Here is a 25,691-nt window from a genome sequence, read left to right as displayed (position 1 = left end):
CACTTCTCAAGTGCACCTTGACTTATATTTGTTAACTCGTGATTGTTGAGGCTTTGGGAACCAGCGTTCTCCTTCTGAATTGATCTCTCTAGCATTGACTTGAAGATAGTACAATTTTGTTGTCAAAAGAATTTTGCCCCTTGATAGTTATTGTCAAGAACATTGGGTTTTCCTCCTATGCTGTTTTTCTTCTAACCAAGATAGCTTTATATAAATTGGGTTATGGTCTGATTTTAAGTCCCGAATATGCTCTCCAATCTTAACTTCATCTATCTTTTCTATTAAGCTTTGTGAACAAATCACATAGTCAACGACACTTGCCCCATTGTATGTGTTGCAAGTGAAGTTCCCAGACCTTTTCCATCTATTTATAACATCATTTTTTTTTCTCTATGTTTAACATGAACATACCCAACTCTTTTTCACCTTATAAGAAAACATGAATTTTTTTTTCTCTATGTTTAACATGAACATACCCAACTCTTTAAACTAAGAAAAAAACATATATATTTAAAAGTACAAATTATAAGGAAAAATAGGGTATTATAAAATAATATGGAAAAGTACTAAGATAAAGATTAATTAAACTTTTCGAAAGTATTTAATTATTTAAAACCAAATGGAGTCGATCTCTGAAGAAAAAAGAATGGATTATAATCCAGAAATGAAGAAATATTTTCCTATAATGATCTTCCAATCGCAGATCACAGATTAATTACATTAAAAGAGAGCATCCAATGGAAAGAGATTAATACCATTATCAGCACAAGCGAAAAGAAAAATTGCATCAATATTAATTTGGCAAATCAACTACTAATTAAAGAGCCAAATATATTTGAAGGAAAGGATATTTTTTTGCAAGAAAAAGTATAGAATTAATGATTTACAAATGATAGTCGATCATTATGAATGCATGTCTCGATTTAGTGTCATAACTATGTTTAACAAAGAGATTGACATAATTCTCAGTCCACCTTGGTTTAAATAATTGGGTATGTTCATGTTAAACATAGAGAAAAAAAAAAGTCATGTTTTCTTATAAGGTGAAAATTATCACATTCGAGGACATGACAATGAAGGCAAAATCGATAATGCCTTCATCAAAAGACTTTAAGGATAATTCGGAACTGAAGCTTCCAAGGAATAAAAAAGCAATATCAAAGAAGTAGAAAGAGCGTGAAGAAGTCATCTCTAATAAAAACAAAGATATTTCTCGTTTGCACAAGTCAAGAAGTATAAAGCTACGAAGCACAAATTAGAACAAGAAAATGAAGCTCTCGAGAAGAAACTCAATGGAAGTTTACCTATTATAGAATTCTCTGTTCTTTCTTTACTGCCAGCGTGCTACCCTGTTTTGCCATGTGGATAGGAAAAAATCATCTGTCTCTAACCGACCTGGTTGTCACAACTCACACCAATTCTGTGTGTCACCAAGTAACACGAGTCCGATGTAAATCTATTGACAACTCTATCGTCATTCTTTTATCCACTCTTTGACCTATAAAAGACAAAGCCCCAACAAGCCTATATAATGTACGAAGGGAGTTAAAAGGATTGACCAATTAATTATTTTCTATTTTCCCATATCATACGCAATTATTCAATCCATACAATTATGGCCATATTTACAAGTTACGCCCTACCATCATCATTTTGGTATTCCATGGTTGGGGATAATAAATAGAGTATACAATTTAAGATATAAAAAATAATAATAATAAGAATAAGAATAAAATAAAAAATCTATATTATTTAAACATCATAAGAAACACTAAAGGTTTTTATAAAATATTATTTTTACTTTATCCATATACATATATAATTAAGAGACTATACCAAAAAAAAAATGGGTCACTTCTAAAACTATATCTTTTTGTAAAGAGAAAAAGGTATATTCTTACTACTAAGAAAAAAGCATATATATTTAAAAGTACAAATTATAAGGGAAAAAAGGGTTATTATAAAATAATACGGAAAAGTACTAAGATAAAGATTAATTAAACTTTCCAAAAGTATTTAATTATTTAAAACCAAATGGAGTCAATCTCTGAAGAAAAAAGAATGGATTATAATCCAGAAATGAGGAAAGATTTTCCTATAATCATGTTTCAATCACAAATCGCAGATGAATTACAGTAAAGGAGAGCATCTAATAGAAAGAGATTAATATCATTATCAGCACAAGCGAAAATAAAAATTACATCAATATTAATTTGGCAAATCAACTATTAATTAAAGAGTCAAATATATTTAAAGGAAAGGATATTTTTTTGCAAGAAAGAATATAGATTTAATGATTTACAAGTGATAGTCGATCATTATGAATGCATGTCTCGATTTAGTGTCATAACTATGTTTAACAAAGAGATTGGCATAATTCTTGGTCTACCTTGGTTTAAAGAGTTGGGTATGTTCATGTTAAACATAGAGAAAAAAAAATGATGTTTTCTTATAAGAAGAAAATTATCACATTCGACAACATGACAATGAAGTCAAAATCGATAATGCCTTGATCAAAAGGCTTTAAAGATAATTCGAAACTAATGCTTCCAGGGAATTAAAAAACAAAATCAAAGAAGTAGAAAGAGCTTGAAGAAATCATCTCCAATAAAAATAAAGATATTTCTTGTTTAAAAGATCATACTCAGAAACTACTTGCACAAGTCAAGAAGTGTAAAGCTACAAAGCACAAATTAGCACAAGAAAATGAAGCTCTCGAGAAGAAACTCAATGGAAGTTTACCTATTATAGAATTCTCTGTTCTTTCTTTACCATTAGCTTGCTACTCGGTTTTCCCATGTAGATAGGAAAAAATCACCTGTCTCTAACTGACCTAGTTGTCACAACTCACCAATTATGTGTCTCACAGGGGTTCGATGTAAATCTACTGACAACTCTATCATCATTCTTTTATCCGCTCTTTGGCCTACAAAGGACAAAAGCCCCAACGAGCCTGTATAGTGTACGAAGGGAGTGAAAAGGATTGACCAATTAATTATTTTCTATTTTCCCATATTATATGCAGTTATTCAATCCGTACAATTGTGGCTATATTTACAAGTTACACCCTATCATCATCATTTTGGTTTTCTATGGATGGGGATAATAAATAGAGTATACAATTTAAGATATAAAAAATAATAATAATAATAAAATAAAAAATCTATATTATTAAAACATCAAATGTTTTTATAAAATATTATTTTTACTTTATCCATATACATATATAATTAAGAGACTATACCAAAAATAAAAATGGGTCACTTCTAAAACTCTATCTTTTTGTAAATGGAAAAAAGGTATATTTGTACTACTAAGAAAAAAACATATATATTTAAAGTACAAATTATAAGGAAAAGAAAAGGGTATTATAAAATAGTACGGAAAAGCACTGAGATAAAGATTAATTAAACTTTTCGAAAGTATTTAGTTATTTAAAACCAAAGAGAGTCAATCTCTGAAGAAAAAAGAATGGATTATAATCTAGAAATGAAGAAAGATTTTCCTATAATGATCTTTCAATCACATATCACAGATTAATTACATTAAAAGAGAGCATCCAATGGAAAGAGATTAATATCTTTATCAAAGCAAGAGAAAAGAAAATTTACATCAATATTAATTTGGCAAATCAATTATTAATTAAAGAGCCAAATATATTTCAAGGAAAAGATTTTTTTGCAAGAAAGAGTATAGAATTAATGATTTACAAGTGATAGTCGATCATTATGAATGCATGTCTCGATTTAGTGTCGTAACTATGTTTAACAAAGAGATTGACATAATTCTCAGTCTACCATAGTTTAAAGAATTGGGTATGTTCATGTTAAACATAGAGAGAAAAAAAATGATGTTTTCTTATATGGTGAAAATGATCACATTCGAGGACATGACAATGGAGTCAAAATCGATAATACCTTCAGCATAAGATTTTAAGGATAATTCAAAACTGATGCTTTTAGGGAATAAAAAAACAATCTCAAAAAAGTAGAAAGAACTTGAAGAAGTCATCTCTAATAAAAACAAAGATATTTCTCGTTTAAAAGATCATACTCAGAAACTACTTGCACAAGTCAAGAAGTATAAAGCTATGAAGCACAAATTAGAACACGAAAATGAATCTCTCGAGAAGAAACTCAATGGAAGTTTACCTATTATAGAATTCTTTGTTCTTTATTTACTGCTAGCTTGCTACCCTGTTTTGTCAAGTGGATAAGAAAAAATCACCTGTCTCTAACCTACCTGGTTGTCACAACTCGCACAAATTCTGTGTCACCAAGTAACAGGGATTCAATGTAAATCTATTGACAACTCTATCGTCATTCTTTTATCCACTCTATAACCTACAAAGGACAAAGCCCCAACAAACCTGTATAGTGTACGAAGGGAGTGAAAAGGATTGACCAATTAATTATTTTCTATTTTCCCATATCATACGTAGATTAATTATTTTCTATTTTCCCATATCATACGCAGATTAATTATTTTCTATTTTCCCATATCATACGCAGTTATTTAATCCTACAATCGTGGCTATATTTACAAGTTACACCCTATCATCATCATTTTGGTACTCCATGGTTGGGGATAATAAATAGAGTATACAATTTAAGATATAAAAAATAATAATAACAACAATAATAATAAAAATCTATATTATTAAACCATCATAAGAAACACTAAAGGTTTTTATAAAATATTATTTTACTTTATCCATATACATATATAATTAAGAGACTATACCAAAAAAAAATGGGTCACTTATAAAACTCTTTTTGTAAAGGGAAAAAGGTATATTCTTACTACTAAGAAAAAAACCTAAGTTGCACGAAACGCCGAAACGTTTTGAAGTTTCCGAAACGGGTACATTTAGAAACGTCACCTCCCAAAAATGGAAACGTCATCTGAAACGTCATATATGTATATAGAAAAAAAAAAAAAATATATATATATATATATATATATATATAAGTGAATAACACAATATCTTTGCAAGAAAAAAGGGAATAAGACCCATAGATGACAATTTAAAAGGAAATACAAATCTATATTATCTCTCATAGATGATTACATGATGGTCGAGTTTCAGCCGAGTTCCAGTCAAGTTTCGGAGTTTTGGGTACGGGTACGGCCCGAAACGCTGGGTTCCTAGAAGTTTCGTGCAACATAGAAAAAATCATATATATTTAAAAGTACAAATTATAAGGAAAACAAGGGTATTATAAAATAATATGGAAAAGTACTAAGATAAAGATTAATTAAACTTTTCAAAAGTATTTAATTATTTGAAACCAAATGGAGTCAATCTCTGAAGAAAAAGAAAGGATTATAATCCAGAAATGAAGAAATATTTTCCTATAATGATCTTTCAATCATAGATTACAGATTAATTACATTAAAAGAATGCATACAATGGAAAGAGATTAATATCATTATTAGCACAAGCAAAAATAAAAATTACATCAATATTAATTTGCCAAATCAACTATTAATTAAAGAGTCAAATATATTTGAAGGAAATGATTTTTTTGCAAGAAAGCATATAGAATTAATGATTTACAAGTGATAGTCGATCATTATGAATGCATGTATCGATTTGGTGTCATAACTATGTTTAACAAAGATTGACATAATTCTTGGTCGACCTCGGTTTAAAGGATTGGGTATGTTCATGTTAAACATAGATGAGAAAAAATGATGTTTTCTTATAAGAAGAGAATGATCACATTCGAGGACATGACAATGAAGTCAAAATCGATAATGCCTTCATCAAAAGACTTTAGGGATAATTCGAAACAGATGCTTCCAGGGAATAGAAAAACAATATCAAAGAAGTAGAGAGAGCTTGAAGAAGTCATCTCCAATTAAAGTAAAGATATTTCTCATTTAAAAGATCATTCTTTGAAACTACTTGCACAAGTCAAGAAGTGTATAGCTACGAAGTACAAATTAGATCATGAAAATGAAGCCCTCGAGAAGAAACTCAATGGAAGTTTACCTATTATAGAATTCTTTGTTCTTTCTTTATTGTCAGCTTGTTACCCTGTTTTGCCATGTGGATAGGAAAAAATCACCTGTCTCTAACCGACCTGGTTGTCACAACTCACACCAATTATTTGTGTCACCAAGTGACAGGGGTTCGATGTAAATCTACTGACAACTATATTGTCATTCTTTTGTCTGCTCTTTGGCCTACAAAGGACAAAAGCCCCAACAAGCTTGTATAGTGTACGAAGGGAGTGAAAAGGATTGACCAATTAATCATTTTCTATTTTCCCATATCATATGCAGTTATTCAATCCGTACAATCGTGGCTATATTTACAAGTTACACCCTATCATCATCATTTTGGTATTCCATTGTTTCTGGATAATAGATAGAGTATACAGTTTAAGATATAAAAAATAAAAAATAATAATAATAATAAGAAAATCTATATTATTAAAACATCATAAGAAACACTAAAGGTTTTTATAAAATATTATTTTTACTTTATCCATATACATATATAATTAAGAGACTATACCAAAAATAAAAATAAAAATTGGGTCACTTCTAAAACTCCATCTTTTTGTAAAAGCAAAAAGGTATATTCTTATTACTAAGAAAAAAAATATACATTTGAAAGTACAAATTATAAGGAAAAAAAGGGTATTATAAAATAATATGGAAAAGTACTAAGATAAAGATTAATAAACTTTTCGAAAGTATTTATTTATTTAAAACCAAATGGAGTCAATCTCTGAAGAAAAAAGAATGGATTATAATCCAGAAATGAAGAAAAAATTTTCGATAATGATCTTTCAATCACAGATCACAAATTAATTACATTAAAAGAGAGCATCCAATGGAAAGAGATTAGTATCGTTATCAGCACAAGCGAAAAGAAAAATTACATCAATATTAATTGGGCAAATCAACTATTAATTAAAGAGCCAAATATATTTTAAGGAAAGGATATTTTTTTGGAAGAAAGAGTATAGAGTTAATGATTTACAAGTGATAGTCGATCATTATGAATGCATGTCTCGATTTAGTGCCGTAACTATGTTTAACTAAGAGATTGACATAATTCTCAGTCTACCTTGGATTAAAGAATTAGGTATGTTCATGTTAAAGATAGAGAAAAATAATTGATGTTTTCTTATAAGAAGAAAATGATCCCATTCGAGGACATGACAATGAAGTCAAAATCGATAATGCCTTCATCAAAAGACTTTAAGGATAATTCGAAACTGATGCTTCCAGGGAATAAAAAAACAATATCAAAGAAGTAGAAAGAGCTTGAAGAAGTCATCTCCAATAAAAACGAAGATATTTCTCGTTTAAAATATCATACTCAAAAACTACTTGCACAAGTCAAGAAGTGTAAAGCTATGAAGCACAAATTAGAACAAGAAAATGAAGCTCTCGAGAAGAAACTCAATGGAAGTTTACCAAAAACTGAAGAAAAAATAAAGAATAACGATCTAGTCAATATCACAACTCAAGAAGATGACAAACCAAGAAGATGACAAACCAGTTGAAGTAAAAACATATTCAAATGTTGTAGTTCAAACGACAGGAATTTCAAGTGACGATCTAGCGATTAACCAACCAACGTTTGTATTTGAAGGAAATAAGACATCTCAAGTAAACCAAAAGATCGTCACAAACAAGTTAAGGGAAAATCAAATCAAAAGAACTCCTTATCAACAGCCAAATCATAAATGCAGGCATCTTAACTAGTCTGCATATTCGTCAAACCAAAAACAACTGACCTATGTTCCAAAGACTATAGATGTCAGCACAATTCAGTCTTATGAAAAAATTCATCCAAAGTATATATTAGCCACAAGATTCCACAGAAGATTGATTTAGGATGGTTAGATCCCTTCACAGTTCGACAATTTTGTTTATCACTCAAAGGATCCTTTCATCTTGTAACATCAAAGATAACAACTTGAAGAATTCTGAAAGATACGAATAGATTACAAGACAAAGAAACAGATGACATGCCTTGTCAACAATAAGCTTTAGAAGAAAGTTTTCTAAAGAGGAAAGCAATGATATTAATATAATAATATAAAGAATAATAATCATAAGAATGATTAATTAAATAATAATTAATTATTGAAGAGACATGTCCAAAAAGACATGACTATAAGCAAGGCCCCTATTTGTAACTAGCCATATATTCTATCATTCAATATACTCTTCATTCATAGATTTATACAATATATTCTTTATTCCTAAAATGGATTCTTTTATTGTATTTCAAATATCTTGGTCTATTTGACGTATGCATATGAACCTTGTTTGTTACATTGACCAGTGCATCCAAGTGGAAACAATGCTTGTAAAGCAAATTAGCTATTGCCATCTAAGTGCCACATCTTACCTATCAAGGTGCACCGTGTATCCAAGTTAATTTGTTGACCAACACTAGTTGACTAAGACAATTATATCTTGATTTGTTAAATTTCCATGAAACTCTACAACTACTTAGATGAATAACTGAAAATTGAGACCAGTGTTGCACTAATCGGGAAATAATCACGATTATTTCGACTAAACGATAAAATCGCGCGTAGTAATTGGATAAAAAAAAAAAATTGCTCCATTTTTTCAAAAAAATCGTCAGAAGAAAACAAATATATATATATATATATCTATATATATATATATTTGAGGAGGAGGAGGTGACCCAAGCTACCCCTGTCACAAGTAGAGGACGTGGTCTACCTCCTGTAGCTCCTAGTTCTTCAGCGTCTAGAGCACAGTAGACTCCATAGTCTACTGCGGCCTGCCAACTCCACCGACATCTACATCTAGAGGGGCAAAGGAAATCAGTAGTATTAGACTTTAGTTATTTGGTTCATTTCATTGTATATGACATTATGACTCATGATATGAGATACATTATTATCTTTTTTGTTGATATTTTGAGGTTGAGTTGGGACTCAGGAGTCAGGACTTACTATTCAGGACATGATTCACTGTTATGTGTGATTTTAGCACTAGAAATGATATTAAACATCTTATATATTAGTTCTTTTATCATATTTATGTGTCAATGTATTTATTTTATGTTGTAGATGGTTTAGATATTAAAAAAATTGAAAAAAAATAAATATTTTTGTATCAAACGATTTTTTCCCAATTATGACCAATTTTTTCCCGATTATTACGATTTTTTCCTCGCGCCGATATTATCCCAATAACAATTAGTGCAACATTGATTGAACCTAGTTTACTTTCACCAAGATACAGAGTTTCTTAACAACTTATAAGCAATCAAATAAAAAACACCAAAGATAAAAAAACACATCACACAAATTGACATGCTTGTTTACTCAAGATATTAAAAAGGGAAAACCTGTTATATTTGTTGTGGTGTTTTATTGATTTTTCTTGAGCAATTAGATCTATTACAAAGCAATTTGTCTCTAAGAAAGTGTTTTGCTTCTTCTCACAAATCTTAATTGATACAATTAATCTCGTCTTGCCTTGATCATTGCTTGATCTCGGCCCTCTAGCTCACAATTGTTCCTATGTTGCCTCCTTGACTTGCTCTACAAACTCTACTCTCTTCTCCTTGATCTTTGCACACTAGAAGCCTCCTAAATCCTTGCGCACAAGATCCCTATTTCCTAGTGCACATGAGCATTGAAGAAAGTATAACTAGGTTCGATATTTACAAATGTAGCTTTGATCTTTGTACTTGTCAACAAAAAAAATTATTATTTTTGTAAATTAAATGAATGAGTTTCTTGCTCATTTCATAGGTCTAGAAAAGTCAAAGAGTCAAAGTCATATGTAAGGAGCTCTTCTTGAGCCTTCATGTAATATATATAGGTCAACTGAATGTCTAAGAACAGCCCTCCAAGACCAAGACCATTACAATCCTCTTGAAGACAAGTAATCAAAACGGAAAAACTGTCATGTCGGTTCACTTGGTAATGTCGGCTTATTATGGAGGCACAACACCTATAAATAGGCGGCTAGAGTCACCACAAAAAACAGAACTTCGGATCACAGGACTTCGGATCACTCTGAAATTTCGGTGACACTTAATCTCGGGCAAGCACAGTGACAGGATCTCAGTGGCAAGCACAATGATACATAATCTTGGGTCTCTCTGTGATGTTTTGTGGGAAAATGGACTTCGGATACCTTTGTTATCCTCGGTGATGATCACAATAAAATATATCAGTCTCATGACTGTGATCTCTTCTAGTTTGCAATGACTATTGCCTCGAAAGCTACAGTCTCGGCATGCATATAAAGAACCTCAGTCATACTCTGTCTCAGCTTGCATATATACATAGTCACAGTCTTGATGTATCTACAATGGAGAGGATCATACAGTCTCGGCATAACATCAAGACACAGTCATGATCTAAGTATAGTCACAACTATGATCTCAGATCTTTGTAGCAGTGCAACAAGATGATACAGTAATGATGGTGCAGTTGAGACGATGTGAAGATGGAGTAATGGTGCAGAAGCAATGATCTCATTGTCATAATGAGTATCTCAGTAGAAGCACAATAATGTTCTTAAGTGATGATAGCAGCAAGGAAGATCTCAGTAATGCAGTGATGATGAACTCAGCAACGACAAAGAAGAGGATTGGTGTCTTGGTCTTGGAATGGCATAGTAAGTCAAGGGTCATGGCCTTGGTGTTCGTCAATTGGAATCTCTATAAGAAGAATTATGTGTGGGTTTTCCTCTTCAAGAGGGAAAGGTTTTGGCCCTGGCAAAATGCCAACATCCTTTGTTCTTGTCTCTTTGTTTTTGGTAGCTATTTGATGAACTAAGAAACACACACTCTAATAATGTCAAAGAGAAGATTCTGCTAATAAGAAAATTAAAAATGCCTCACAAATAGTTATCAAGTCAAGAAGAATCTCATTAATTTCATGTGCCCTAGATTCTTCAACAATGAGGTCCCTAAATCCTAACACAAATTTGCCCCTATTTCCTTGTGCATATTTGGCTCCTATCATGTAGCATAATTCATCCTATACTCTTGCACACTTGTGACTTCCTACTCCTTAGGATATAAGCTCTACACACAATCTCCTAAATACTCACACACTTGTGGTCTTCTATTCCTTAGTACACAAGCTCTCTATGCTTTCCACAATCAAAGATGATCTTGCAACCTTGTGAATTGTCTTGTCTCAAAACCTTGTGAACAAAACTTATGATTTCTTGTGCCTTCATCCCCCTCTTTATAAACCCCAATTTGATCATGTAAGGAAGGCTCAGTTCAATTTTAGAATTCAAGTTCTGATTGACGAGTTAACTGAAAGTGATACTCTTTCTCTCTCCAATCAACACTTGGAGTCTTAACTCGTTCTTCCCTCAATCAAGACTAAAGACTAACTCGCTCTAACTGAACTTGTAACTGCCACCTCATTCTGTAGTCAAACTAATGAAGACTCCACTTAATTGAAGCTCCAACTTTACGCATGCAAACTTGATTATTATTCTAGTAAACTGGAAATAAACTCATCCTAACTGAAGTCTAACTCATGAGCTCGAACTCATACTGAGAGAGACAACTCGAGGTCTTCACTAGCTAAGGCACAAGCCAAAAGACCTTTACTCGCTACATTTTCAACATTATTCTTTACAAATTTGCAATACGATATGTATAACCCACATCGTCCATAAACTCCCAATCCATTAAAGACAACTCGAGGTCTTCACTGGCTAAGGCACAAGCCAAAAGACCTTTACTCGCTACATTTTCAACATTATTCTTTACAAATTTGCAATACAATATGTACAACCCACATCGTCCATAAACTCCCAATCCATTAACCTTGTATTTGTAGAAATTTTGAATAATTTAACACATATTCACAGAAATTATCCTGATCATACAATTATAAGCGGAACATGTATAATACATAATCTCCTCTACGTTGATCATCAATTTACAGAAGCAGAAACATTCACAGGCACACATAGAAGCATCAATCAAACTCATAAACACAGTATGTATCCCAGGGAAAGCATCTCGCTAAAAAACCCACACTATCTGTATATTATATTGATTGAATCATGTAACATTACAAAGTACAATGCTTATCACAAGCAATCCAGTACTAGCTCCACCTGTTACACACAATACAACTCAGATCTGATCTCCAAATCTCCCCCGCTGCTTGCCTGCCTCCACTGCTCAATACCTGCTCAAGAACTGATGAGAATGGCTCACCAAACTCGTTTTTCACCTACGAAATAGTCACTCACTCTTTGTTGGACGTGAGCACAAGCTATAATGTGGGCAAATACGTGAGAAAACTCTTTGGCATACTCAATCCCTTTATTGTGCAAGATCTGGTGCACAACTATAGTCACAACTAATAGCAATCTAATTCTCTAACACCTGTCCCTGCTGAACTGAACATGCATTGACATGCAACTGAGTTAACTGATGTATTCATTAGTTGTATTATGAGTTAATAACTTGTGAATTAATTAATAACTAATTCACCCAACTCATCTCTAGTCTATTTGCCAGTTAGACTAAATACAACCAGTTTAACAAAGCTAAACTGAACACAACTCCATCAACTCCACCAAACTCAACTGATTGAGTTCTAACTGAAGTCATGCATGCAAATATTAGTCATCCCATAGGTAACCACGTATTTCCCTCTGGGATCTGCATGTACCACATCTGTAGCTCATCCTGAAGTGCTCCAAGAGAATAAGATTAAGTTTATAGTCCAAATATTATTGTGAGATAATAATATTTGACTTTTCTATTTTTGACTTTGATCACTCACACTATGATCACTCACACTGTGATCACTCACACTTTCATCAAAAATAGAAGTCCATCTATTTTTTTCCCAACTTGATCAATCATCCATAAACAGCAACCTGCAATCCATAGACATGATCCATATGTCTAAAAATAGACTTGCGCCAAAAATAGTCTGCGGGCCCACTTAGTGAAGGCGACTCTTTTCACTAAGCTCCATCATCTTGTTGCAATCTCAACAAGCATTTCTTGTTGCACACTTTTCAACACTCCCTCGCAACAAGAAAGGCTTCCTCTCAAACCCGATCCTGTAACTCTGGAATGTTCTCCATGCAACACATCTGGCCAGTCAACTTGCTCTATCATCAAAGTCTCTGACTGCTATTGCCTCTGTCGACTGAAACTCTGCATCTCTGTGCTCTTCAGTATCTGACTGCTCTAGCCTCTGTCACTTTGATCTCTGACTGCATCCGTGCTGCTGTTGGTTCTATCTCCCAGCATTGCATCCGCACTGCACCTCCCAACTGACCTCCCTGTTGGGATAGAAACACCCTCTGATGCTGAAGCTCTACCTGCTGCTGACAAGTGCTCCCTCTCTGACATCTGCGCTACTGCAACATCTCCATGCATCTCACACCATTGCACACCTCTCTGTGCCACCTAGCACTGTGCAAAATACTTGTGCCTCTCGCATTGCTACAGTCTGCTAGCTATGCGCTGTCCTAGGATTCCCTGCATTGTCGCTCTCTCTGCCGCTCCATCCGCATCTGTCTCTACCCAATCAGTCAGTTCCTGCTACTACACATCGGGGCTCCCGTAGCAAGGTCTCATCCAAGAGGTTGGGTACCTCAAGGATCCTGCCCCTCCTCCTTGGGAGGATCAATCCACATCACCCCACCTCCTACCTGGAGGTATGGCTACATTTAATCCCTCAGCCCACCTGGCTCGAAGTTTCCCCCTACTGGAGGTCTCTGGATGAGTAGATGTCTCTACTCTATCTCCTCTCAGCTTCCCTTGTTGTGGCTCCTCCACAACCTCCTGAAGCTGCTGCACCAATCGTGGCTCCTCCACAATCGTCTGAGACTTCTTCTGGCTCTGCATGTTGAGAGGTAATATATGCTCCCTCTCAACCACCAAGTCTCCATCAGTTGCCTCGTTGCTCAAGGCTTTGCATGCATCTTGAACCTCAAGAGCATACAGGTTCCTGACCCTTGAACCAATCTCATGACAACGAAAGCATCGCACCTTCGACTTGTCAACTTTCTTCCCATCACTGGAAGAACAAGATTCGAAAAGAGAAACCTTCCCCTTCCCCTTCTTCACCTTACTCGCTAAGGCACAGTTCTCCTCATCTTGCATGGATGAAGAACTGTCTCCGGTGCACCGTCTAATCTCCTCCTGCACAAGATCCGACCAAAGTCTCTCCCATCCTGGCAGTTTCTCCCTTCCATTCACCGAGTCCTGGTAGCTATGCCAACTCTTAGGAAGGTCAAGGAGTGCTAGACTCACCATCCTCATCCGACAGTCACCCCCACACTTCCCAGCTCATCCCGGCATTGGGTGAACTTCGTGAGATACTGGGGCATACTGTCTCCATTCTCACACTGAATGTTTCTGAGTTTATCTCTTGCTTTGGAATTAAATTCGAATTCCACCAGCTCAAAACTCAACCGCTTCCGATCTAGAATTCGTGAGAACAAAGTATTTCTTGTACAGAGATCGACTATATGGGCATTCACCGGATATCTCACCTTCCAAAGGAAGGATGAATCCAGAGGCTACCTGGCCCGATTACAGACTCTGCCTAAAGAAATAGAATGTAAACACTTCCTGAATAGTAGATCTGATGATCAATCCTCACTTGATATCCTGTAAAAATCTCTTCTACAAATCAAGCAGCTCTGATACCATGTAGAAATTTTGAATAATTTAACACATATTCACAGAGATTATCATGATCATACAATTATAAGCGGAACATGTATAATACATAATCTCCTCTACGTTGATCATCAATTTACAGAAGCAGAAACATTCACAGGCACACATAGAAGCATCAATCAAACTCATAAACACAGTATGTATCCCGGGAAAAGCATCTCGCTAAAAACCCCACACTATCTGTATATTATATTGATTGAATCATGTAACATTACAAAGTACAATGCTTATCACAAGCAATCCAGTACTAGCTCCACCTGTTACACACAATACAACTCAGATCTGATCTCCAAATCTCCCCCGCTGCTTGCCTGCCTCCACTGCTCAATACCTGCTCAAGAACTGATGAGAATGGCTCACCAAACTCGTTTTTCACCTGCGAAATAGTCACTCACTCTTTGTTGGACGTGAGCACAAGCTATAATGTGGGCAAATACGTGAGAAAACTCTTTGGCATACTCAATCCCTTTATTGTGCAAGATTTGGTGCACAACTATAGTCACAACTGATAGCAATCTGATTCTCTAACACCTGTCCCTGTTGAACTGAACATGCACTGACATGCAACTGAGTTAACTGATGTATTCATTAGTTGTATTATGAGTTAATAACTTGTGAATTAATTAATAACTAATTCACCCAACTCATCTCTAGTCTATTTGCCAGTTAGACTAAATACAACCAGTTTAACAAAGCTAAACTGAACACAACTCCATCAACTCCACCAAACTCAACTGATTGAGTTCTAACTGAAGTCATGCATGCAAATATTAGTCATCCCATAGGTAACCACGTATTTCCCTCTGGGATCTGCATGTACCACATCCGTAGCTCATCCTGAAGTGCTCCAAGAGAATAAGATTAAGTTTATAGTCCAAATATTATTGTGAGATAATAATATTTGACTTTTCTATTTTTGACTTTGATCACTCACACTGTGATCACTCACACTTTCATCAAAAATAGAAGTCCATCTATTTTTTTCCCAACTTGATCAATCATCCATAAACAGCAACCTGCAATCCATAGACATGATCCATATGTCTAAAAATAGACATAGTCTAAAAATAGACTTGCGCCAAAAATAGCCTGCGGGCCCACTTAGTGAAGGCGACTCTTTTCACTAAGCTCCATCATCTTGTTGCAATCTCAACAAGCATTTCTTGTTGCACACTTTTCAACAGTATTAGAATACAACCATAGTTAACCTTTACTCGCTACATTTTCAACATTATTCTTTACAAATTTGCAATACGATATGTATAACCCACATCGTCCATAAACTCCCAATCCATTAACCTTGTATTAGAATATAACCATAGTTAACCAGAATTACAGAATTATGGGTTGAACCACAATGCACCACAAAACTGCTAAAAGCCATTTCGAATTGTGTATGGAAGCTGTCCAAAGTGAGTCACTAAATTGGTTGATTTATAATTTGAAATGTGTTGGAATTTTGGGTAGCTCATAAGGTATTTCCGAGAGAAGGAAACCCACCGAAAGTGAGTTGGTTGGGCAATTTACCCAAAGTTGGGGTTTTGGACCCAAAGTTGTGGGTTTGGGACCTAAACAATGAATTCTTTATTCTAAAGGGTAAGTAACAAAAACCCTAAAGGATCTAGCATTTTGCCTAAGAAACCCCAAGAGAAAAATATAAATAAGAGCTAAAGGAGAGGCTCATTGTACACAAGTGGAAGGACTCATTTATGTGCAAGGAATGCCCTAGAGGAGGGTCAAGTTCTGCTCATGGAGGAAGAGAAGTTTGCTATAGAAATCATCAACTTCCATGGAACATCAAATCAAAGGTACATAATTTTGAAGTATGTATAACTTAAAGTTTGGATATCTGTGTGATTCTACGGTTGGCTAGATATTTTAGAGATTACATAGAAAGAAGCCCTCATCTTATTCGCTTGTTCCCTCTCAATCATGAAATCTAAAGTCTATAGGACAACTTGTGAAAAATAGAATTGTACGATATTTATTCAAATCCCTTGGAATTCATTCAAAGTAATATTTTCTTGAATTTAGATCTGAAAAACCCTCGTGTCTTCTTGGAAGTACTTGTCAAAATATTGCAGGTATATGGTAACTTGATGAATCAAATCCTTATAGCACAAGTTGACAAACAAGGAGATAAAAATACTTCAAAGGGGACCCTTCATTATACTTACCAAGTTTTAATAAGGAGTAATTCAAGATATGTATAAAAACTTATAGTAAATCTTCTTCATATTACAAGGTATGGTCATTTTAAAAGGTCTGTTCTACATTACTAACTCTTTCATGTCTAGGTTTTTGAATCGGGAGGATTCTTGTTTGGGTGATTAATCTTCAGATTGAATCTACCCTTATTATCTCTTGTTATTTACTCACTTTGGAGAAACCCTAACCTTTAGGGTTCACTGTGAAACCCTAGCCTTTCAATGCTAAGGGAATGTTAATCCTATTCTTTTGAAGTTTAGTGTTGTGGTATTGTTATGACAAAAACCCTAGTCTTTTAGGGTTTGTTGTTATTGTCCAAGTTATAAACTAAAACCTTAGATCTTGATAAGTTAGGGTTTGTTGTTGAAACCTTAGGGTTTGGTAAATTTGGGTTTATGAACAAATCCCTTGCAATAGTTATAGTAAAATCCTAAGAATGAAACCCTAGGTGTATATTCATCTATATGATTAAAATCCCAGTCTGAATAAAATTGTTGTATATCTAATTTTGATGTATTAATGTTTGTGTCTTGGGTTTACCTAGTAGATATCAATATGAAATGCATCCTAGATATGTATATGCAAGTATGCTAACTTAATTATTGATGCTCATAGTTTGTAAAATCTAGGGTTTGTAACAAAACACTAGTAGAAATTAATATTCTAGTATATGATGATATTATTTTCAATATGATTTAGCTTTGATGATAAAATCTAGGGTTTGCAACAAAACCTAGTAGAAGTCTAACATGTAAAAGCATACTGTTGAAACCTTAGATGAATAGTAAAATTGTTATTTGATTGAATTGTTGATATCTAAGGCTTTCTGTCTCGAAGATGGAGTCTAGGGTTTATGACAAAACCCTAGCAAGAAGTTGAAGTCTAAAAGATAAAAGATATGACCCTTGCTGATTATGAACCTAACTAGGTTTAGGTATTTGATATCTAAAAGCATGAATGAGTTGATGTTTCCATTGTAATGACATAGTTAACTTCATATATATTTGTTTTTGGTTGTACTTGCTATTAAAGTTTTGCAGGTACATAATCTTCAAGATGTTGAAGATGTTCGTAAGTAAAGATGACTTGATAATATTGGTAAGCATGATGAAGGAAGCTATAAGAATGATGATGATCAAGATGATGCCATAAGAAAGAAATAAAGCCTTGAAAGAATGAAGTTTCTCCGATATTATGAAATTGTTGATTTTCTTTCTCCAATATTATGAAGAAGTTGATTTCCCTAAGTTGAGAGGGAGCCTGGATAGAAGAAAGGGTATATCTCCCGATGATGCCATAAGAAAGAAATAAAGCCTTGAAAGAATGAAGTTTCTCCAATATTATGAAGTTGTTGATTTCCCTAAGTTGAGAGGGAGCCTGGATAGAAGAAAGGGTATATCTCCCTAGTTGAGAGGGAGGGCATATTATGACAGTAAATACCTTGAAGTAAGAATGAAACCAAATGAATGAAAGTGCTACAGATGAATGTTCATGATTCATGAAGTTGCAAACAAAAGACTTGAGAAGTACTAAGGTTGTATTTGGTGTTGCTGAAGAAGTGAAAGAAGAAAGCTTCCAACAAGATGTATTTGGATAACTTGATGATGATATAAGCAGCATCTGAATGATTGAGGACCCCAAAGATTTGTGTTTACTTGAATATGTCTTTAAAGGTTTATTATTGATTGGGGTTGTGATTGTGCAGGATCTCTCCATAAAAGGTTGAACGTTTGAAGCATGCTTGGATTGGTGGATATATCTGATTTAGTTTATTAGGAGAGATAAAGCATCTTATGGTAAGATGCTTGGGAGGACATATGGTCGGCCTATGTGTTGATGTCTAGATCCCGAAGTAGGGAACGTGGCATTGATCATGGAGCTCCGACCTTGGATACGCACCTAGATCCCTGGGTTGGTAGTAGAGCTTAAAAGCTTGATGGTACCTAGAGTGGCTAAAGCTTGAGTCCATCTTAGTCCCACCCAATTAGGGTACCTTAGTCAAGTATCTAATCTGTAGCACTGCATGTTCTAGAACTCTTCGTAGTTCATATCACTTTGAGATTTTCCATGTACCTCTATGTGTATGTAATTATGAAAACCTCCCTAGTTAAGAGAGAGTGTTGAAGAATGTAACTAGTGTCGATCTTCATAATTGTATTTGAAAGAAAAGAAAGATTATTTATAAAAGTAAATTTTATTAGCGTATTAAAGCATGCCTTTCATGCTTGGGTCAATGGCCAATAGGTCAAAGCACCCATTGAGTGCTCTAGGATTTTTGTTGAGTCAAATTCAAAGTCATTCTTGTAAGAGAGTGACCAAAAACCTAAAGTCGTTCTCATAGGCTTGCTTTCCAGCGACTAGAGACTCAAGTTGCCAGTATTGTGCCAGAGACCCTCGGATTTAAGCCACTTTTTCAGGCCCAAAGCCCAGGCCACTCCCCATAATGGAATGATAGCTTGAAATCATTAAAAGTACATGAAAACAATGATGCAAAAGCAATAAGATGAACAAGACCATAACTAGACCCCTACTAGCCATGACATGCATTTCGTCAAACATGTCATCAATATGTAACCTTCAAGTGTAAACAATAGAATTAAGTGTAGGGATCTCATACTTATACGAGAATCACTATGAACCATTGTTTCCTCATGTCATTTGCTACATATTCGTCTATTAGGTCATGGACACATTATCCATTCATACACAAGTAAAACACATGCTGAGAGCCAAACATAACCTCTGTCATAAAATGTACATATAACCAACATAATAGGAACATAAATACCATACACATATCAATCATAAAAATCCACATATAAATCAGTACATTTACACATGAAAATCAAGGGAATGAATTTATTATTCATGAATGCAATGAACCAATCAGAGACGACACTACCACAGTCCACCCGACCACACATTGGCTGAGCCAAGTCTCTCTTCAGCCGATCACCCCCATGCCATATTCCAAGCATGAATGTGGGACTCCCTAAGGTCAAGAAAGAAAATTATTTTATTGTCGTATCCCTCCTCCATCAAGTTGGCCTCTTTAACAATCTACTAGTCGGCCTCCAACAAGATGACAAGTCGACCTTAACCAATTGACAAGTCGGCTTCTCCTATTATTCATGTCAGCTCAATTACAGGCAGAAACAATTATATATACCTAGGTGAACTTGAACCAATCTGGAGCAGAAAAATTCGGATACATTGCATAGCAGTGAAGTGAAGGAAAAGGATAGCGAAGTTTTAAGTAACCACAGGACCGAGACATCATTGCAGACAGAAGTATTGAGTACAGGAGTTGAACTCTATTACAGGTCTGAAGTATCTATAATTGCAGGGAGTTGAAGTCTATAATTGCAGGAACCGAAGTCTCTATGATTACATTAAGCCGAAGTTTCTGGAATTACAAGAGATGTCAAGAAGGATCGAAACCTTGAAGATTTGTTTTAGAAGAAGAATACTTCAAAGGTTGACTTGATGGACAAAGAGAGGTTAAGGTCAAGGGTCTAGGATGGTCTCAATTTGATTTTGATACTACTAAGCAAGAGTTTAACTAGATTTTCCCCTCCTTGGGGGTTTTTGTTGGAAAATGTGACTAGGTTCGGTCTTCATTATTGTACTTGAGTCAAATGTAATATATTTGTCAAAAGAAAGTGAAAAGAATTTTTATTATTAATTTGATTTGACTTATTAAAGTATGGGTTTCATGCTTGGGTCAAATGTATAGGTCAAGCCTCCATTGTAGGCTTTAGGTTATTGTCAAAATAAATTTGTAAAGACTCCTCCATCCATCGAAGTCTCCTTGTTGTTGAAAGAATCTCCATCAAGTCGAATTTCATAAGGAGATCACATGTCGGCCTACACAAATGAAAGAATATGCATGTTGGCTCAATAATTAAGATGCAACTGTTCACAATGTTATGTCAGCCTATTTACATGGGGCAACCACTATATATACCCACTTGGGATCTTTGCATAACACCAATCACAGAACTCACATTATTTCAGAGAAAGTTTCGGTGATGAAGCTCGGAGATGACACAGAAGTTCGTATAGGGTTTCAGAGATATATGTTCGGTACCTTTGCACAGAGAAGTTCGGATATCTCAGTATAGACAGTTCAGATGAATTCAGAATTACAGTGACCTCCATTCGGTGATGCATTGTAGTGACTTCAGTTCGGTGGTACTACAGTGATATGTCCACAATATCTCAGTGTTATTATAATGATGCAATCACAAGATGAAGAAGCTCGGATTGGTTTCAGAAGTGATCTCTTCAAGGACAAGTGTGAAGAAGACTGACAGCTACAGGAAGCCATGGAACTGATGCATAACAAGATTGACTTGATGGATGGAGGATGTCTTGGTTTAGATTGTAAGGGTCTTGGTCGTCTCATCTTTTGAATCTACTGAAGGAAGACTTTGTGACTAGGTTTTCCCCTCGAGGGGGGTTTTGCCCTGGCAACATGCCTATATCTTGTGTTCTCTCTTTTGTTGCTTGGCATTAATCTTGATGATAAGAAAAGATAATTAAGAAATCAAATACTAATAATGAAAATATCACAATTTAATGTCATTAAGAGGAAAATCATTTTAACTGCCATTTCTTTTGATTTTCCAACAGTTTTTCCCTGGCTAAGTGCCTATATTTGGTGTTCATTGTGTTTTTGGCATTTATTTGATGATAAGAACACTAATATAATCAACATCAGACAAATACAATATCACAACTACAAGTAAATGTCAAATCAGAGATATCAATTATAAATGCTGCCATAATGGATTTCTCAGTAGGAAGGAGACATAAGAGACAGACAAACATTGGAAGAAGATTCAAGACATTCCAAGAAGGTGATTTGATGATGAAAATTAAGGACCATTATCTGAATGGAATATATGGTAAGTTGAAAATGAAAAAATTGAACCATGTAGAAGATTTTGGAAAAATGCATATGAGGTGGATCTCTAGAAGAGTTGGCTATATCACCTATATCCAATGTGTAGGAATTTTATGATTTTGTAGGATATGATTCGAATGAGGTTGAAGATGATGGGAAAGAAAATATTTAACTAGACAGGATGAATAAGATGGCAAGGAAATAGAAGCAAGAGATGGAGAAAGTTTCGGGAGAGAATGAATTCAAGATGCAAGGCATGGAATATATCTATTATATTTCCAGTGTCCTTATTTTCAGCATTGTTTGTTGATAGACTAAATTGGTTCAAATATATTGTTTTAATTGATGCTTAAAGTTTTAATCTACCTAGGCTTAAGGGTTTAGTTTCTAAGTGTGGAATCTACATACCATGATCTAAAATTTAACATAATGGAACAAAAATATAGTAACACATGAGTGTCTACCCAAGGAGTGTAGACCAGATAATGACAAGGTGCACTATTAAGGCACTCCTTGTGTTAAGGTCCCAAGTTCGAAACCCTATGGGCACAAATCCAACCATGTTAAGGGTTGATGTGGCCTAGGCTGAGTGTGATCTCCGGATGATTTTGATGGATTAGATGGCCCTAGGTTGTAGATTCTTAGTCACAAGATAGTCCCATAGGTCACAAACAAGCTAGCAACCAAGAAAAAAAAGGTAATACATGAGTGGAGGCACAATTTTTCTCCAAACTAGGGGTTTGGTGGAGGCGTATCTAATCAACTACTAAATTGAAGTAGTGGAGAAGAAAGTTGATGAGTTCACACAAAAGGAGACACAACTTTGGAGGTACAAAGAGACTATTGGTATGCAAATGAAATAAAATATGTGAATAGTGTGCGCATAGAAAGAGAAATAGTTGTGCAAGTGTAGGAAGATGACACGTGAAGCACAAGTCAAAAGGATAATTATATGGTAGTAAGTTCATACCAAGAAAGGTTGCATTTGTATCATTGCCGGAATGGAGATGAAGTGTTTCAGTTCAATGGAAGCCCAAGGAATGAAGGAAAAATTATTAAAACCAAGCAGCAAGAAGGAGATTGATATGGTCCCAAGACAAAATTCAAGGACAGTTAGATTGGTCCTCAAGATAAGGAAAAGTATATTGCTAACAACATTTTCAAGAGAAAGAAGGAACATTGAGATTGCAAGGAGAACAAAAGATTGGTTGATGCAAAAAAGAAGAATGGCACCTAGGAGAGGCTCAATGTTTATGGAATGCAAAGGAGGCCAAATGTTAATGGAAATTGTGGATAGTCAAGGCAAGGGAAAGAGCCATAAGTGGTGGGTAATGTGGAGAGCGGTAGGACAAGAACGGTGCAAAATTTGCAGGAGGAAGTAGGCCAAAGAGTGAATTGAAATCATCAAATGTTTCCTAGTGAAGGTGTATATAGTATGGTGACATAATAACGAGAATGAGTAAACCCTATTACATTCTAGCATATTTTAGATTTTGTCTAACGTAGGTGAAGTGCACTTCTCTTCAATCCTTTGCTACAAGTATCATGAGCACGCAATTTTGAAATTCAGATCATTGCCTTCCCAACACCAAGAAGCAAGCTAAGAGTAGCACCAATTCAACCTCCATATTTGTCAAATCCCAGATGGCAACGCATCCCCCAACAATGAGACCATGCAGAGTTGTTGATTGAGGTCTCTAGACAGTTTACACCCAAGTAGCAGGTAGCCCCCCTCCACCAACTCCCAACAACAGATCACAACTTCTAAACAGCAAAACACCCCCGAACCAATTCCAACTCTTCCAACCAGTCATCTATCTATACATTAATTTTTTCATTCAGTCTTTGATGGTAGGAGAGTTGCACATTTAACTTCAGAGACAGCCCCCTCTCTTTCATCCTACAATAAATACTTGGAGCCTTCAGGCTTATTTCCTCATCCTCTATTCCAAAGCATTGAATTTCTTGTTGGCATCGAGATATTTGAACTTAGTTCTTAAAGTTCAGCTTTGAACTTTTATTTTATAGGAATGGACTTCACACTCCCACTATGTATCACCCCTTGTGCACTAATCAGTCTTTTTGACCTACTTCAGCTCATTTGTTGTTCATTAATAAACTTAATTTATCTATCTTATCTAAGTTCTATGTTTTTACCATGGGTGTAGAAGGCATATTCAAATTAACTTGGTCAACTTTTCATTAACTTAACCCCTTGTTTCTTCCCTTTGGAAACAGATCACTATCTATTTATATCTCAAAATAATTGTCTATTAGAGATTAGGAGTCAAGACAAAATCTCACAACTCTTCAAAAAGAAGACTAATTAATCTCTTAGAAGACTTCCCTGTAATGTGTTTAAGAATATCACATTTTCAACAGAAAACTACAACTACTATTATCCATGGATCTATAGGCATGTAAAAGACAACAGTGAAATAAATCCAGAGTATAAAGTAAAAGAATTCTAAGTGCAAAAATATCGTTAAATTCCAGCTAATACTCAACATTCCCTTGAATGACCATTGCAAAAATAAACCCGAGTAGTTCCTTCAGAATATAGAGTATCAAGCACCATTTTCACAATTTCATATGCTATCTATGTTAATTATACCATAATAATGACACCATTCAAATCAACTTTTTACCTCAAAATTTTGTTGTTAACTGATAGACTTTTATCTTTAAGACGAATCTTTTTCATTGCATAGTGACGACCGTCCAATTTATTTTTACATAATACAACATGACCAAAGCCACCCGTACCTGCAAAAGTCAAAAATTAATCTAAAATGAAAACATAAAAATTCATCCCTTAACATTCGAACAATTATAAAGTATTAGTTGATAGTGTGTTTGTTGGATATTAAGCCACCTTGTTCTCATGACAAGAAAAAATTACACAGTATCAAGAATTGAAAAGAATAACTAGGAAGATTGAAGTATAGGAGAAAAAAAACCGACTTAAGTCGACCTTGTACCACTGAATCATTCAATATGATACTAAGAAACATTAAACATGAAGAGATTGCAATATCCCAATTCAATCCAATGACCAATCTAAACACTTAAATGACCCTATACCACTGAAATCATTCAATGCGATACTAAAAAACATTAAACGTGAAGAGATTGCAATATCCCAATTCAATCCAAAGACCAATCTAAACACTTTCCCAACATATCTCATTAGAGGTGTTACTATATATTATATAATATTGACATTGGGTTCATACTATCACTGGCATTATTATTATTATTATTATTATTATGTGTAATGAACAAAACTAAGTGACAAGGTTTATTGAATTTGAAGCTCGAGGTTTGAATTCAAGCGAATCTGAAAGCCCTAGTTAAGGTTCACCAAACTTTTATACAAGTTCGGTACAGATTTCAATGCTAATCATGGCATCAACAGAATAACCTGCAGGTTGCCACTAAGTCCAAGTGTCAAGTTGTCAACTGAGGAGGGTGATCACATGAGATTCCAAAATCTGACAAAATTGCAAGCAATTTGATTACAAGATAGATGGAATGAACCGCAAATATTTGTGCTCCATGAGAAGGGCTTCGACATTGACAAGTACCAATTAAACCATCTGACCCTGATGCATGTATAGATTATAGGTCATAAGAGAGTCGACTATAGGACTAATATCGTCGATAGGTTCTAAGGTTATTCACAATGTTGACACCTAATCTTTGGGAGATGAAACCCAATAGTCTCCCTCTCCTTGTATATATCCATGCTTTCTCTTAATGCAAAAACACAATTGATTCATGGAGTTACTCTCTTGCCCCGACATGGTATCAGAGTCAGCCCCATTTTAGCTTCCCTCTACTCCTGTGACTCCCTTCTACCATTTT

General features: G+C 34.7%; 1 protein-coding gene across 3 annotated transcripts in view; it reads right to left on the bottom strand.

Moving 5' to 3' along the window:
- The window catches only part of GCN2 (protein kinase family protein), a 444,532-nt gene that overhangs the window by 302,380 nt on the left and 116,461 nt on the right, over positions 1 to 25,691 (bottom strand). For all 3 annotated transcript variants that reach the window (XM_089405809.1, XM_089405808.1, XM_089405810.1), the window contains one exon: positions 24,473 to 24,590. In XM_089405809.1, coding sequence (XP_089261935.1) covers positions 24,473 to 24,590 — 118 coding nt within the window. The remainder of the gene's footprint in view (positions 1 to 24,472; positions 24,591 to 25,691) is intronic.

The sequence above is a fragment of the Pinus tabuliformis genome, chromosome 2_2, assembly GCF_031772625.1.
Source record: "Pinus tabuliformis cultivar Carrire ecotype Pingquan chromosome 2_2, CPIR1, whole genome shotgun sequence".
Lineage (NCBI taxonomy): Eukaryota > Viridiplantae > Streptophyta > Pinopsida > Pinales > Pinaceae > Pinus > Pinus tabuliformis.
The sequence above is the reverse complement of the archived record's forward strand: the minus strand, read 5'-3'. Positions and strand labels throughout refer to the sequence as shown.